We start from the raw sequence: 16,915 nt of genomic DNA, 5'->3' as shown, positions 1-16,915 counted from the left end.
GGAAGGAAGGAAGGAAGGAAGGAAGGAAGGAAGGAGGGAGGGAGGGAGGGAGGGAGGGAGGGAGGGAGGGAGGAGAAACAGTCACAGGAAGGAAGGAAGGAAGGAAGGAAGGAAGGAAGGAAGGAAGGAAGGAAGGAGGGAGGGAGGGAGGGAGGGAGGGAGGGAGGGAGGAGAAACAGGCACAGGAAGGAAGGAAGGAAGGAAGGAAGGAAGGAAGGAAGGAAGGAGAAACAGGCACAGAAGGAAGGAAGGAAGGAAGGAAGGAAGGAAGGAAGGAAGGAAGGAAGGAAGGAAGGAAGGAAGGAAGGAAGGAGGGAGGGAGGGAGGGAGGGAGGGAGGGAGGGAGGAGAAACAGGCACAGGAAGGAAGGAAGGAAGGAAGGAAGGAAGGAAGGAAGGAAGGAAGGAAGGAAGGAAGGAAGGAGAAACAGGCAGAGAAGGAAGGAAGGAAGGAAGGAAGGAAGGAAGGAAGGAAGGAAGGAAGGAAGGAAGGAAGGAAGGAAGGAAGGAAGGAAGGAAGGAAGGGAGATTGGATGCTTTAGGCTGATCCTGCCTTGAGCAGAGGGTTGGACTAGATGGCCTGCATGGCCCCTTCACACTCTAGGATTCTAGTTCAGCCATGGAATGGGCTACCTAAGGAAGGGAAGCTCCCCCTCTTTGGCGGCCTTCAAGCAGAGGTTGGGCAGATCCTTTTCCTAGATGCTTGAGGCTGATCCTGCATTGAGCAGGGGGACTAGGTGGTCTGGATGGCCCCTCCCCACTCTAGGATTCCTCTATGATTCGAGAAAGAACAGAAATGCAATTTCAACAAGCGACTTCGTCTGTCTCCCCCAGCAGGGTTGGGGCGGGGGAGGGCTCTTCCCTTTTGCAGCCTCCCTTGGGTCGGCGCTGCTGGGAACAGGTGGTTTCTGTCTCTCTGAAACACTGATTACACAGGTATGCCTTAAACACCACTTGTGAATACCTCACTGACATGTTCTCTGGCGATAGTTGGGGGAGATTACGGACAGCATGCCTTTCAAGGGTTGCATGATCTTGCCAGGCCAGCGTGGAGACTGAGAGCAGAAGGTAGAAAAGCTTGATTCCAGTCCAGTAGCGTTTGAGAGACTTACACATAGAATCACAGAATCATAGAGTTGAAAGGGACCTCGTGGGTCATCTAGTCCAACCCCCTGCACTTTGCAGGACACTCACAACCCTCTCGCTCCTCCACTGTCACCTGCCACCCCCTTGAGCCTGCACAGAGTCACAATTTTTGTTCAAGCTTTGACTCTCTTATATTCCAAAATTCTTGGCCTTTACTGGACTAGAATCCATCTCTGGACTAGATTCTGACTATTCTACTTTGGATACCCAATGCAATTATCTTTAGTGTAACTTGCTTGTAATAAAGTAGCGTGTGTACAAGTATCCTTCTTGCCCCTTAAGGTGCAGATTTACTTAACCTCACTTAGGGTGCGGATCTGCTCCGATTTCTAACCAGTTACACAGCACTAAACTCACTGACTGTGATGACCTCTGAAGTGAGTAACTCTGGTCAAGACTGCGATGCCATTTCAGCTGGCGGATCACTGAATTACCCATTCATAGAATCCTAGAGTGGGAAGGGGCCATGCAGGCCATCTAGTCCATCCCCCTGCTCAATGCAGGATCAGCCTAAAGCATCCAGGAGAAGGATCTGTCCAGCCACTGCTTCAAGACCACCAGTGAGGGGGAGCTCCCCACCTCCTTAGGCAGCCCTTTCCATTGCTGAACTAATCTGACTGTGAAATTTATTGACCTGATATCTAGCTGGAACCATTCTACACGTAGTTTAAACCCATTCCTGTGGGTCTTCTCCTCTGCTGCCAACGGGGACCTTTCCCTGTCCTCCTCCAAGGAACAACCTTTCAGATCCTTCAAGAGAGCCATCCTGTCCCCTCTCAGCCTCCTCTTCTCCAGGCTGAACATTCCTGAGTCCCTCAGCCTTTCCTCACAGGGCTTGGTCCCCTGGCCCCGGATCATCCTTGTCGCTCTCCTCTGGCCCCTCCCCATTTTGCCCACGTCCTTTTTGAAGTGAGGCCTCCAGGTTTGGGAGGGGAGGAGCTTCAATGGGGTATCTTGCTGTGGAGCCCGCCTTCCGTCTTTCTCCAGGTGAGCTAACCTCCGTCCACTGGAGGCCAGTCGTAACCCCAGGTCTCCAGCAGCCTCCTGGAGGTTGGCAACCCTGCCTTAGAGGCCTCTCCTGGCCACGTCCCTATCCCAGATGCAGAGCTGTCAGTCCCGAAGACCTCATTTACGCGACACGGGGCAATCGGGTTAAGATGGAAACAGGACCTTCTAGCCGTAAGTTCCGCGCCCAGGAAGGGTTTGTGGAAAGCCCACATGCTCAGACCCTGCAAAGATCAAGCGGTGTGGAAGATACAGCATTTGCCAAGGGAGACGACGCGGCTGGGTTTGCCAATCTGGACACATCCTCTCCTCCCACGCCCACTTAGCCATCAAAGGAGCCCGTGGTGGGAACCGCTCTGCCTGACCGTTGCGAAGAACGTCCCGGCGTTTCCAGCACCAACGTCAATTTTAAGGGGTTTACGGACCAGATGTTTCCCATCACCGCTGGAAGAAGCTGTCGTTCCAGATGTGGCTCTCAAAAACACAAACGCCGATTCGTCACGCTACGTGTACTTTCGGGGCATTTAGAATTCCATTTAGAATGCCTTCGGGGCATTTAGAATTCGCGATGACATTCTTCAAGGGCACTCCTCTTTTTGCGTCCCAAAGCTGCTAGGATCCCAGACCCACGGGGTCAAGACCACCAAACGAAGCCATGCCTCAGCGTGCACAAGGAGGTCAACCAATCTGGTTGCTTCTTCCGGGGCAGTATCCCCCAGCTTCTTTCCTTTCCCCTGTCTGCTCCGTTCCGCAGTTTGACCTTCTCCACGCTCTGGTCTTCTCTCCTTTTACTTTGCTCACGGGGGTTTGGACCCTCGCGTTGCTCCGGAACCCTTTCCGGGTCCAGATCCCAGATCTTGCATTCTGTAACGAACTGGCAACGAGGCACTTTGGCCAAAGACTTTTCTGGAGCACATTATGGCTGAAGAAGCAACTCTTTCATTGTGGAAAGGAAGGCGGCATTCTACGGTTGCCAGCTTCAAGCTGAGCCCTGGAGATCTTCCGGCACCCCGACTCACCTCCAGATGACAGAGACCAGCTCCGTCCGTCCCCCCACTCCCCGAGGAAATGGCCGCTTCGGACCCCCCCCCCACGGGGGTCCTCGCCCACCCGAAGCTCCCTCCCCAAATCTCCAGCGATTTCCCCACCCAGAGTTGGCGACCGTAGGGAATTTTGAGCCAACTCAAGTCCCAAGCTGCAGAAGCTGGCGGGAGGGGAGTGGGGGGGGGGCTGGCTCCAAAAAGTCCCCCTCCCCGCGCGCCTGCTGCAATCCGTCCCGCTTCCCAATTAATAATTAATCACCCCGTCTTTCTTCACGAGATTATCTGGCACGATAGCGCCGTGTGCCCAAGGAGGGCAGACACCATTAACCCCTGCCCAAGGAGGGCAGGAGGAAGTGCTCAGCCTCCGTCTGGCTCACTGTGTGCCCAAGGAGTCCCCCGGGGGCTCAAGTGTCAAGCAGGGGAGAGGGGAGGGCACAGTCAGGCCAGCAGCGGGTATTCTGTCTGTCTGTCTGTCTGTCTGTCTGTCTGTCTGTCTGTCTGTCTTTCTTTCTTTCTTTCTTTCTTTCTCTCTCTCTTTCTTTTCTTCCATTCCATTTCCCCTTCCTTCTTTCTTCACTTCCATTCTTCCCCCTCTCTTCTTCCTTCTCTTCCTCCCTCTCTTTCCCTTCCTTTTTCTTCCTTCCTTCCTTTCTTCTCCCTCCCTTTTTTCTTCCTTTCTTTCATCTTTCCTTCCTTCCTTTCTCTCTCTTTCTTTTCTTCCCTCCCCTTTTTTCTTTCCTCTTTCCATTCTTCTCCCTCTCTTCTTCCTTCTCTTCCTCCCTCCCTCCCTCTTTCCCTTTTTTCTTCCATCCTTCCTTTCTTCCCCTTCACTCCTCTTTCCTTCCTTCCTTCCTTCCTTCCTTCCTTCCTTCCTTCCTTCCTTCCTTCCTTCCTTCCTTCCTTCCTTCCTGTCTCTCTCTTTCTTTCTTCCCTCCCCTTTCCTCTTCCTTCTTTCTTCCCTCCTTCCATTCTTCCCTCTCTCTTCTTCCTTCTCTTCCTCCCTCCCTTTTTTCCCTTCTTTTTTCTTCCCTCCTTACTTTCTTCCCCCTCCCTCCTCCTCCTCCTCCTTCCTTCCTTCCTTCCTTCCTGGGTGGCTTACTCTATAGCTTTGTACCCTGCTGAGCTGCTTCCCCCTAGACCCCCCTCTCCGGGCTGCACCCAGGAACTTCCCAAACGGAAGCTGGCCCGCCCAGGGCGCGGTCAGGCAGAGAGGGCTCTGCAGCTGTGACCCTCAGAGGTCTTTGGCTCACTTTGCTCTGCTCAGCTTTTACATGGAGGTGAGGAAACGGAGGCAGAAAGGCCTTGGGGCAGTGGAAGGGGAGCCAGGGAGGCATCCTGAATTGGTGTGCAGAGGAAAAGCTGTGTGTGTGTGTGTGTGTGTGTGTGGGGATGGGCTTTGGGGGGGGTGCTCAGAGTAAGGGGGCAAGTCTTGACAAAAAGGTTCAGAAAACCGTGCAGAGCTCCGCGGAGGCGTGTATGCCCAGGAGCACCGAGAACCAGGGAAGCTGAAATGCACATATCGATCTGAAAGAACTGATCCAAAACCCGGGCTGGAGGTCCCGTCCACCTTTAAGCACTTTTGGAAACCTCCATCAGCCTGTAACGTTTGGGGCCGCATTCCTATGGCTCCAGAGGGCACGCAAGACGGGGCAGTGGTGGGAAGGGTGGCCAATCATTCATGCGAGAGGAGCTGGCACCGCTGGCGGACTCCCTCACCCCCCCTCCCCCCTCCCCGTTTTAATTGCATCCCTCTCCCATTTCCCCCTCCGCCCCCCTCCCTGATGGCGAGCGATACCGCTTGGTTTCCCATCAGCGCTATGGCACGGGCCCAGCTGCTAATCCGGCATGGTGAAGAGCTAGGCATGCAACCGGTGTGTGCGTGAGCGTGAGGGGGGGGGGCTCTGGAGGCATACTTTCGGGAGTTCCGTGACATAGCTCCAGACCATATATGGCGGGGGCTGATGATCAGTCCAGCCGGAGGGTCTGACATGGTGGGGGGGGGGGGAGCGTGGGAGCGCAAGGATGGCCTGCCACAGCTGTGGGCTCCGGCGTCCCTTCTCGGGCAGCTCCCCTGTGCCCCTGAGTCAGCCGGCGGGAACGTGGGGAGAGGGGGCCCAGAGGAAAACGCCCTTCCTGAGGAAGCGTCTGCAGATGGATGCCCAGAGGACCAGCGACAGCACCTGATCCGAACACGGGATGCCTGGGAGGAGGTGGCGAGATGCTTAGGGATGCCAACCTCCAGGGGGGGCCTGGGGATCCCCTGGAATGATAGCTCCACTCCAGGCTAAAGGAATCTGTTCCCCTGGAGAAAACGGCCATTGGGGAAGGTGGACACTAGGTAGGCATGCCAACCTCCAGGGGGGGTCCCCTGGAATGATAGCTCCTCTCCAGGCTAAAGAAATCTGTTCCCCTGGAGAAAATGGCCATTGGGGAAGGTGGACACTAGGTAGGCATGCCAACCTCCAGGGGGGGGGGGTCCCCTGGAATGATAGCTCCTCTCCAGGCTAAAGAAATCTGTTCCCCTGGAGAAAATGGCCATTGGGGAAGGTGGACACTAGGTAGGCATGCCAACCTCCAGGGGGGGGGGTCCCCTGGAATGATAGCTCCTCTCCAGGCTAAAGAAATCTGTTCCCCTGGAGAAAACGGCCATTGGGGAAGGTGGACACTAGGTAGGCATGCCAACCTCCAGGGGGGGGGGTCCCCTGGAATGATAGCTCCTCTCCAGGCTAAAGAAATCTGTTCCCCTGGAGAAAACGGCCATTGGGGAAGGTGGACACTAGGTAGGCATGCCAACCTCCAGGGGGGGTCCCCTGGAATGATAGCTCCTCTCCAGGCTAAAGAGATCAATTCCCCTTGGAGAAAAATGGCTGCTTTAGAGGGTGGTCTCCATGGCATTATAGTCCTCTGAGGTCCCTCCCAGTCCTACTCCTGGTTCCACTCCCAAATTCGCCAGGGGTTTGGCGACCAGCAGGGGTTTGGCGCCTGGCAACCAGCAATAAGGTTGCGAGTGGGGGCAGTGTCCCGGGAGGAAAACGAAAAATGAGGCCTCATCAACATCCAGGGAGTTTAGACCACAGAGTTTCCAGTGATTCCTAGAAGAACGGGGTAAATTAGCAAAACCCACTTCAATCTACAGACAGACTCTGGGAAATAAGCTGCTTTGAAAACAAACCAATAACAGCAGCAAACACAGCAGCAAACACAGACAAAAAGGTTCGCTTCAGATTCAGTCGGAAGGGCAAAATCTGCGTACGCTGCAGTGAGAGTTTGACGATATGACAGCCAATTTGTTTTTTTTGGGAACGGTGCATCTGTTATGAGGTTCCCATGCCAGAACCCAATTCTTTACGGCAACAACCGTGGCATGCCGTGGAAAGGTCTGCGCCCCCGTGCCAGGACTCTCCGGCAGGATAATTCCGTGACCTTGAAATCCAGCCCTTGCATTCCACATCTGCCCTGTCTGGGAAAGCCTGGGGTTGTTGTGTGAAAAACGGGGTGGGAAACAACATCCCCCCCATGTCTGAAGGCAGGGCAAGCTCTGGGCTGGGTCGAAAGCCGTCGTTGGCTTTTCTCTCCTCTCCTCTTCTGATTTGCAGCGATGAAATCGGAGCCCCCGTCCTTTTTGGAACGAATAAACGTTCTAAACGCCACATGGAATCTGGTAGGATGTCAATAACAGCAACAAGGAAAGAGAATCACTTAAAGAGTCCTATTGCTGTGTAAAATATCTGAATGTGGATTCAGAGTATTCGGGTCATTCACGTCGCAGCCTTTACAATAACCCTATAAGGAAGAGGACCCCGTTTTTGAGTTTGATTCAGGGGGATGTTCAGCCTGGAGAGGAGGAGATTGAGAGGGGACATGATTGCCCCCTTCCCTCACTTATCCTGGATGCTCGAGGCTGATCCTGCATTGAGGAGGGGGTGGGACTAGATGGCCTGTCTGGCCCTTTCCATCTCTATGATGCTACATAGTGAGCTCCCCCTCACTGGTGGTCTTCAAGCAGTGGTTGGACAGATCCTTCTCCTGGATGTTCGAGGCTGATCCTACATTGAGCAGGGGGTGGGACTAGATGGCCTGTAAGACCCCTTCCCATGCTAGGATTCTATGTAGTGGGGTCCCCCTCACTGGTGGTCTTCAAGCAGTGGCTGAACAGATACTTAACATGGATGCTATAGCCTGATCCCAGATTGAGCAAAGGGGTAGACTAGAGGGCCTGTATGAGCCCTTCTAGAGAGCCTCTTGTGGCGCAGAGTGGTAAGGCAGCCGACATGCAGTCTGAAAGCTCTGCCCATGAGGCTGGGAGTTCGATCCCAGCAGCCGGCTCAAGGTGGACTCAGCCTTCCATCCTTCCGAGGTCGGTAAAATGAGTCCCCAGCTTGCTGGGGGGTAAACGGTAATGACTGGGGAAGGCACTGGCAAACCACCCCATATTGAGTCTGCCATGAAAACGCTAGAGGGCGTCACCCCAAGGGTCAGACATGACTCGGTGCTTGCACAGGGGATACCTTTACCTTTATGAGCCTTTCCCATTCTAGGATTCTATGAAACTTTGTTAGACTCAAACATTGTTCTACTGCTTCAGACCAGCATGGCTGCCTACCTGAATCTACCTGCAAAGGAAGATGGATACTTTTAATTTGGGAAATGTCTAACATTTCAATAACGAAGGTTTTTAAAAGGTTTTCATACTCTAGAGATCAGTTCCCTGGAGGAAACGGCATCGCCAGGGGGTTGACCCTATGGTGTAGCTTAGAGTCAAAAAGAGCAGCCCTAGAGTGACCAGCCCTCCCTACTGAACTCCCTCTCCTTCACAGACTCTGCCCTCCCTGGGTCCTGCCCCCCAAATCTCCTGGCATTTCCCAATCCAGAGACCCGACCCTACAGCACACATACTGGCAGTTACAACACATTTGTGCCATGTCAGTTTGGATTTGGGTTTCAAAATGCTCTTCATCCATACAATTGTGTGCGTCATGAGGCTTACAACGTCTCCACTTGCTTGTCTGAAGAAAAGGCCAACACCTCACAAAGCCGATACAATACGTACCCCACGCAAAGTGTAGACACTGTACATAGCATCGAAAAAATTAAAAAATGAAGGTTGAGACTCAGAAACCCAAGCTGAACAGCCCGAGCCAATGAAACAATAGCAACCCATAACAACTAATCACCTTTCTCTGCTCAAGTCTTAACCCTGTTCCACAAAGGAGGAGAGGGAGCTCTGCTAAAGATCACTCACGATGGCCCCCAATCCGGTTTCTGACGCAATGCAGCAAGAACAGGAGAAGATCACAAAGTACCAAGACCTACAAATCATCTTCCTCTTCAAATAAATCATCTTCCTCTTCAAATGTCTCTTGGAAAAAGAGGTTATCATCATGCCAGCTGCTTGAAACAGCAAGAATCCTGTGAAAATACATCTGAAATTCCCCAAAACTTGACTAGATTTCAGACTTATCGATCAGCTGAATATCTTACTGTGACAATTCATAATATAATACTAATTTGAGAGCCAGTTTGGTGTAGTGGTTAGGAGTGCGGACTTCTAATCTGGCATGCCGGGTTCGATTCTGCGCTCCCCCACATGCAGCCAGCTGGGTGACCTTGGGCTTGTCACAGCTCTGATAAAACTGTTCTGACCCAGCAGTGATATCAGGGCTCTCTCAGCCTCACTCACCCCACAGGGTGTCTGTTGTGGGGAGAGGAATGGGAAGGCGACTGTAAGCCGCTTTGAGCCTCCTTCGGGTAGGGAAAAGCAGCATATAAGAACCAACTCTTCTTCTAATAATAATAATAACCCAGAAGCTACTGCATGGTAAAGTTTGGGGGAAATGCCATGCCAAGACCTCAGACCAGTAATCCATCAGGCTCTATGTATGAGTCAATCTACCCCCCTTCCCCAGGCATCCTAAAGAGAATTAAATAGGATACACCTCTGTCTTACACAAATCGCCCCTAGTTGTGGACATTTCAGGTGCCTGGAAGGGGGAGAAGGAATTGTTGAGAATCAGTTTCCCCAGCACTACCTACACGTGGTTAGAAAATGTCATCTGTGAAATGCCCTTGAATACGATGTGGCCCAATTCCTCCATTCTGATTTAGGAGGGATGTGTGGGCCTCCTCTTCAAACGCCCCCACCGCCACCTCTTCCACCCTCTGCTCATAACTCCTGCAGCTATCGGATGTGGCAGGCAGCAAACATAAGCTCCAAGGGGGTGCCCTTGGCTTGGAAGGGGGACAAATCTCGCCGCCAGCCCAAACTGCGCCTTTGTTTTCTTCCACTTGCTTTGCTGACAGTTCTGCCCTCCTCAAAACTATTTCCCGCGCCACACCACTGGGGGACGACAACAAGTAGGACAGGAGATGCCATCTACGTTGAGCCAAACGAACGACATTTGCTGGCTTCCTAAACGCATTTGATTTTTGTGTCCCCTGCCGCTGGGTGTTTCATACCGCTTGGAAACAGCTGGGGCAGCGGATATCGGGAGGAGAGGGAGTCCGGCACTCCCCCGTGCTTTCGGCACAGAGTGTTAAATTCTCCAGAAATGTTATGGCTATAAATTCCCTGTGAAACGAGGTTTTAAATTGCACTCCCAAGCCGATGAGAACTAAGTGGGATGGTGGAATCAGCCAGGGTAGCTTCATGGGAATGGTCTGGGGGTCAATTGCTCAAAAAGAGCCAAACTACAGCTCCCAGGATCCACTGGGGCTGTTTCTGCACGAGGAAACATACCTTGTTTCCGCCTCGCTTTGGTCTTCCTCTGGATGCTGCAAATCGACTCTAGCCTTTTCACATTTGGGCTTTTCTCCCCACATTTCCCATGCTGGAATTCGCAACACGCTTTCTGCACTGGGTCTGATTGAGACAGCCTCCCATCATGCTTTGCTCTCTTCCCTTTTTCAAAAAATGTGCTTTGGTGCCAGCTTCCACCTCTGTTTTCATTATGCCCCTTAATCCCACCGTTCTGCACCCTTGATGGCCTCCCCCTTCCCTCCACAGTGTCCTGAGTGTAATTTTTAATAATGTTATAACACTGCTTTGTTATAATGTTATAACAGAGCATTGTAACGTGATCACCCTTTTTTTTTAAGGCGGATTTTTCAGAACAGAGGGAGGGAAGGGGAAGGAGGACAGCAACAAGGAAAGGGATGTGCCCATTCAACTCAAAATGTTAGGTGTGGGGAAAAACCCAAATGCACATATTTCTGCATTGGGCAGCCCCGAATTAGATTCTGTCTTGACTGAAGAAATTGCTGTAACCGGAAACTCACAAAATGAGCAGCAATTGTGGGCTGTGCCTGGACAGGCAAATTTTAATGCAGAAACGGACGAAAAAGACAGCCCTTTAAAAGTGCAATTCCGAACCATGTTGCTAGTATGGAAACAGTCTGGGGGAAAGCAGTGAACTGATGGTCCAACTAGTATGAAACAGAAGATATCTGTAGGTGGTCTGCAACCAGACCATCTGCACCATAGACGCAATTTCCACAGGGAAATGCAGTGTCAACCTGCTCAAGACCCACTGCGGTGACGGCCTTAACAGACATTGCTACCAGGGACCTATGGATAGGGGTCATTGTGGATCCAACAAGGAAACGGGCAAAAGTAGGAGCAGTCATCCCGGCTTGAACAGTGCAAAATGAAACTCGAGAAGGAAAAGGGAAATCCTAGCAGCCTTCCCCCCAAGTAACAGTTTCTCCCAGAACAAAAGGAGAAGGCTTTCTGTACAGGTTAGATAAGGCTCTTTCAATGCTCTGTAGAAGTAGGTTTTCCTGTTCCACACAGGAATATTCAGCTGCAGAAGGACACTGAAAGTAGGCCCAGGAAACAGAAGTAACCCACATTGTGTCCTGTTTTACAGGACAGCCTCATAATTCTTCCCCTCGACAACCTGACAGTTCTTTGGCCTTTGACCTTCAGTCATGGGCATCAGGGCTTGGTCACATGGCTGGCGGGACGCTGGCTACAAACACTCCTGTGACCTGGAGTAAAGGGCTGCTTTGGATGGTGGACTCTGTTTCATCACATCCCTGCCAAAAGTCCCTTCTTTCTCCGAACCCCACCTTCCCTCGGGTCCACCTAAAGAACTGCCCAACCTGCAGCTATCTACCGGACTTGCGCCCAAACGATCCATGCGTCTGAGAGCAGCAATTATACCGAACCACCCAGCTTCTCTCTTCTTTCTCTATCTCTCTTCCTCTTCCCAGAATGTGGGATTCTGCAGAAGCTTATCGGGGATTCCTCAGTGCTGAGATCAGAGAGGGTGGACAAGCTTCCCCCAAAGTCCTCCCGGCCACCCTGACGGAGCCTCCCCTGCAGAACGCCGGCAAAGAGGGCAGGGAGGGATACAGCCTCCGACGTCTTCTGATTCCGCACGGCGAAGGCCGGCAGGTCGAGCCAGCAACCCACGCAAACACCCTTGAACATGGCCTGAGAGCTGTTCCAATGCATCCTCCCACCACCACCGCCGCCGCCACCTGGCAGGCATCCTGGAGTTCTCCAGCGGTCAAACTGATAGGTCCAGCATTCCCAGGAGGGAGAACGTTTGAAAAAGCAAGCACGCCGATGCAGGCTGCTGAATTTCGAAACATTTTTTCTAACGTACGTGAACTAAGGGGTAACTCGGTTGACTGCAGAGGCAGCTCCCAGCCCGGAACGTAACGAAGGATCCCCTTCCCTCTTCGGTACACCCTGGCAGTGCTCTTGGTCACAGATTAGGGGGCAGCGCGTGACCCAATGTCCCCCGAGGAACTTGAAGAGCAAGAAATGCAATTCAAATGGGAGAAAACAAGAAGGAAGAACAAATCACTGCCCCAACCTGGATGGCATCAGATCCCGGAAGCTAAGCAGGGCTGGGGCTGCTGAGGACTTGGATGGGAGACCCCAGGGTAGCCACGCAGAGGCAGGCAATGCTAAACCACCTCTGTTCATCTCTTTCCTTGATCTGGATGGCCCAGGCCAGCCTGACCTTGTCCGATCTCAGAAGCTAAGCAGGGTCAGCCCTGGTTAGTGACTGAATGAGAGACCACCAAGAAGGGTTGCTTTGGAGAAGGAGGCCACGTCCAACCCCCTCTAAATGCCTCTTGCCTAGAAAACTCTACAGGTGTCACCACGCACCGGCTGAGACTCGATGGCATTTTCCGCCGCCAAAATCCAGAAGCGAACCCTCCCACACACCCCATCCACCCCAAAAGGGTCAAGGCCAACCATTTGCAGATTGCAACACATTGCTGGTGAGCCCCAAGCGCTGGAGAGTCAGTCTTACCTCCGTGATGATGAAGAAGTCATCCCCGGGTTCTCCCTGCACCACAATTTTCTCCCCGTCTTCAAACTGGACGGGTTCCAGGGCGTCGGCGACCGTCAGTCGCTCCCATTTGTCCAGTGACTCTTTTTTTAAAAAGAGAAAAAGGAGAGAAACAATCAGCGCCGTCAGCATTTGGGTCCGTCTCTCGCAAGGCTCTGGCCGCCTCCAACATCTAATAAATAAATAGAATTTCTCATTGGTTTTCCCCCACCGATACGTGTTCAAGGTGGCTTGCGGTACAAACTGGAGGAAACAGAGAACAGCAATTGTCAGATCACACACCCTTGGATCATGCCCCTCATACATCTAGAAAGTTGAGAAGGGACAGGATGGCTCTCAAGTATTTGACAGGTTGTCACTTGGAGGATGGCAAGGAGTCAGCTCGGTGTAGTGGTTAGGAGCACGGACTTCTAACCTGGAGAGCCGGGTTGGATTCCTCGCTCCCCCACATGCAGCCAACTGGGTGACTTTGGGCTTCTCACAGCACTGATAAAGATGTTCTGACCGAGCAGTGATATCAGGGCTCTCTCAGCCTCACCCATCTCACAGGGTGTGTGTTGTGGGGAGAGGAAAGGGAAGGCGAATGGAAGCCACTTTGACGCTCCTTCGGGTAGGGAAAAGCGGCATATAAGAACCACCTCTTCTTTTTCTTCAGTAATCTCAGGGCTCTCTCAGCCTCACCCACCTCACAGGGTGTCTGTTGTGGGGAGAGGAAGAGAAGGCGATTGGAAGCCGCTCTGAGACTCCTTCTGGTAGAGAAAAGCGGCATATAAGAATCAACTCTTCTTCTTCTTCAGTAATCTCAGGGCTCTCTCAGCCTCACCTCCCTCACAGGGTGTCTGTTGTGGGGAGAGGAAGGGAAGGCGACTGGAAGCCGCTTTGAGCCTCCTTCGGGTAGGGAAAAGCGGCATATAAGAACCAACTCTTCTTCTTCTTCTTCTTCTTCTTCTTCTTCTTCCATTTGAGCTTCTTTTCAGCTCTTGAAAGGAGGGGAGCAATTTTCTTTTTGGAACTCTCAGGGCTTAGCAGAAGGCCCATCAGCTCCGTTGCTTGTGAAACGTTCAGGATTAGCAAATCGCTTCCTTTGCGGCTCGTTTCCCATCAGAACCGAAGAGTGCCAATTATGGCAAATGAGAGCAAGGGTTTTGAAGGTCCCCGGCACCTGTGCTGTTAAGGCTATAATTGTCTCAATCAAGCCTTCTAAATCAAATCCGAGGAGTTAAACGCTCTTCAGAAGTGGACTCCCACCCTCAGATTAAATCAGATCAGTGTTTCAGAAGTGGAACCCACTTGTAAAGCGACTTTGCCTTTCGGGACACACCTCAAAACTTCGGCCGGGTTTTCTCTCCATGCCACTTTCCGCCTCCCCAGCTTACAACGCAGAAATCTTGTACTGAACAAGGCGTGTGCTTATTGCCCTGCTTGCTTATGTCTATAACAACCCCGAGCAAAAATCCTGCGTTTCACAGCCATTTTGCACGTCCTGCAGAGACGGACCCGCGTTCGCCGTCAAAATTCCTCCCCAACTCACCGTCACTCCCTGCTGACCTCACAACACACTTTTTGCAAGACGGCTGCAAACTTATGGCCCCAACCGGAAGCCTGGCGGAAGAGCTCCGTCTTGCAGGCCCTGCAGAACTGTGCCAGCCCCTACCGGGGTTGGGATTTGTTCCGGGAGGTCCTTCCACCAGGTGGGAGCAGGACAGAAAATGCCCAACTGGTTAGTGACTGCACTCTTCGGAGGGTAAGGTAAAGGTCAAGGTATCCCCTGTGCAAGCACTGAGTCATGTCTGACCCTTAGGGTGACGCCCTCCAGCGTTTTCATGGCAGACTCAATACAGGGTGGTTTGCCATTGCCTTCCCCAGTCATTACCGTTTACCCCCCAGCAGCAAACTGGGTCCTCATTTTACCGACCTCGGAAGGATGGAAGGCTGAGTCCACCTTGAGCCGGCTGCTGGGATCGAACTCTCCGCCTCATGGGCAGAGCTTCAGACTGCATGTCAGCTGCCTTACCACCCCGCGCCACAAGAGGCTCTCTTCGGAGGGTATCGATAGCCAAATCTGACCATCATTACGCCACGGCAGGAGCTCATGGTAATTGTAGTCCATGGAGATCTGGAGGGCCACTGTTTGGCCACCCCTGGCTTAAAGTTGATGCCAAACTACTGTTTTAGACAAACCAGCCGTCCCTCTGGCAATCGACTCTGTTTTCCTCCGTACCCTCGATGTTTAATAGAAATGTCTCCTATTATTTCGCTGGGTTAATGACCAGATAACGAGCTTCCATTGCAGCCTTTTGGTTTAAATCAGGGGTAGTCAAACTGCGGCCCTCCAGATGTCCATGGACCACAATTCCCAGAAGCCCCTGCCAGCGAATGCTGGCAGGGGCTCCTGGGAATTGTAGTCCATGGACATCTGGAGGGCCGCAGTTTGACTACCCCTGGTTTAAATAGTATGAAGACATTGTGTCCAGACATCTAGGCAGAAAACTGCGTTTCGAAGTGTGCGTTGTTGCACTTGCCCCGTTTCTATCAGGGCTTTTTAATTGCTTCTTTTCTTCCCCCCGATGATTAGCAGCACAGAAACCACACGCTTTCATTTTTCCCCGGGTTCCGTCTGGCTTCCGACAAAGCTATTTTGGCCTCCTCTGGAAGTCACGACCGACATGGGTGGTGGCGGGGAATTATCTGCAATGCTGGATATAAAATTACATTCTAAAACACAAAGCCTGGTAATTATAGTTCCTAATGGGATATGCTTTTTGTCTGCAGCATTGCGCTTTGGGATGTGGAGCACGTAGACTTGAAATATAAAATTTCTGCAGGTCAAGTCCCATGATGCAGGGCAACGGTGAAGGATACGCACAGAAATAGACAGTTTCATAGAATCATGGAGTTGGAAGGGACCTCCTGGGTCATCTAGTACAACCCCCTGCACTATGCAGGACACTCACACCCCAATCGCTCATCCACTGTCACCTGCCACCCCCTTGAGCCTTCACAGAATCAGCCTCTCCGTCAGATGGCTCTCCAGCCTCTGTTTAAAAATCTCCACAGATGGAGAACCCACCACCTCCCGAGGAAGCCTGTTCCACTGAGGAACCGCTCTGACTGTCAGGAACTTCTTCCGGATGTTTAGATGGAATTTCTTTTGAATTAATTTTGTCCCATTCATTCTGGTCTGTCCCTCTGGGGCAAGAGAGAACAACTCTGCTCCATTCTCTACATGGCAGCCTTTTAAATACTTGAAGATGGTTCTCAGATTCCCTCTCAGTCGTCTCCTCTCCAGGCTAGAAAGACCAAGCTCCCCCAACCTTTCTTCATACGTCTTGGTCTCCAAACCCCACACCATCTTTGTTGCCCTCCTCTGGACACGCTCCAGTTTGTCTACATCCCTCTTCAACTGGGGAAAGACACCAGCCACCCAGTTCAAGATGAGACACGACCGGCCAACGGTCTGGGGCAAGACTGTTGGGAGTCTCTTGGTGCTTCCAGAACCTTCTGGAGGACTGGAGGCTTTAAAGATTCGGGAAGCAAAAGAGATCTCTAGCGACCCACTTTTCTATTTGAGTCCTGCAGAGGAAAAAGACAGCCACACGAGACTGTTTTCCTCTCCGCACGCAGTTCCCCTTTCCCTTTGGTGGCCACCGTCATGGACACCAAAAGCCACAAAGCACCAGAGGACGGAAGAAAAGACACCAGAAGGACGGTGGGGAGGGACTGTCTCGGCGCACTAGATTGGGTTGTGTGGGCATTGAACACTAATGAGAATCCCTTTGGTCTGGAGAAAATAATTTCTCACCTGTCGTCTGGAAAACTAATTGCTCCTGGCGAGTCCCTATCTCCTCTGCGCTCCCTGCCTTTCCGACTGCCCACATGAGAAATGATTACAGGGATCGTGAGGAGGAGGAGGAGGGAAATGCCCACGCAAATCTTCCAGGAAGGGATGGGCGCAAAGAAAACTCCCCCTTGTTTTGTGTGAGGCCGAAGAGGAAAATCTGACTTGTCTCTCGTCTCTTGTTTTCGCTTTGCTTCCCACACCCTGCTCCTTTGCACGTGGGCGAAAGAGCTGCTTTTTCTGATCTCTAGCTTGAAGAGTTTCTGTTCTATTGTGATGCGTTCGCAGGCATGACCAGCCATGATGCTGGCATGCCAATATGGCCGGGGACTTCCGGCCAGCCTTGGGTGATACCTCGAGAGGGTGTTGTGAGGACAAATGCTTTTGATTTTGGCGCTCATGGATGCTTCACGCTAGTGGTGGCCAAAATGTGACTTCCCAGAGGTCCAAGGACTACAATTCCCATGAGCCCCTGCCAGCATGGCCAACTGGCAGGGGCTCATGGGAATTGTATTTCATGAACCTCCAGAGAGCTGCAGTTTGGCCACCCCTGCAACTACTTCTACTTTCCTCTAC

The 16,915-nt window shown here is 52.2% G+C and overlaps 1 protein-coding gene across 3 annotated transcripts in view; it reads right to left on the bottom strand.

The window, feature by feature from the left end:
- Nucleotides 1-16,915, bottom strand: part of LOC143827051 (cAMP-dependent protein kinase type I-beta regulatory subunit) — a 95,900-nt gene that overhangs the window by 16,777 nt on the left and 62,208 nt on the right. For all 3 annotated transcript variants that reach the window (XM_077316229.1, XM_077316227.1, XM_077316228.1), the window contains one exon: nucleotides 12,463-12,584. In XM_077316229.1, coding sequence (XP_077172344.1) covers nucleotides 12,463-12,584 — 122 coding nt within the window. The remainder of the gene's footprint in view (nucleotides 1-12,462; nucleotides 12,585-16,915) is intronic.

The sequence above is a fragment of the Paroedura picta genome, chromosome 17 (assembly GCF_049243985.1).
Source record: "Paroedura picta isolate Pp20150507F chromosome 17, Ppicta_v3.0, whole genome shotgun sequence".
Classification (NCBI taxonomy): Eukaryota; Metazoa; Chordata; class Lepidosauria; order Squamata; family Gekkonidae; genus Paroedura; species Paroedura picta.
The sequence above is the reverse complement of the archived record's forward strand: the minus strand, read 5'-3'. Positions and strand labels throughout refer to the sequence as shown.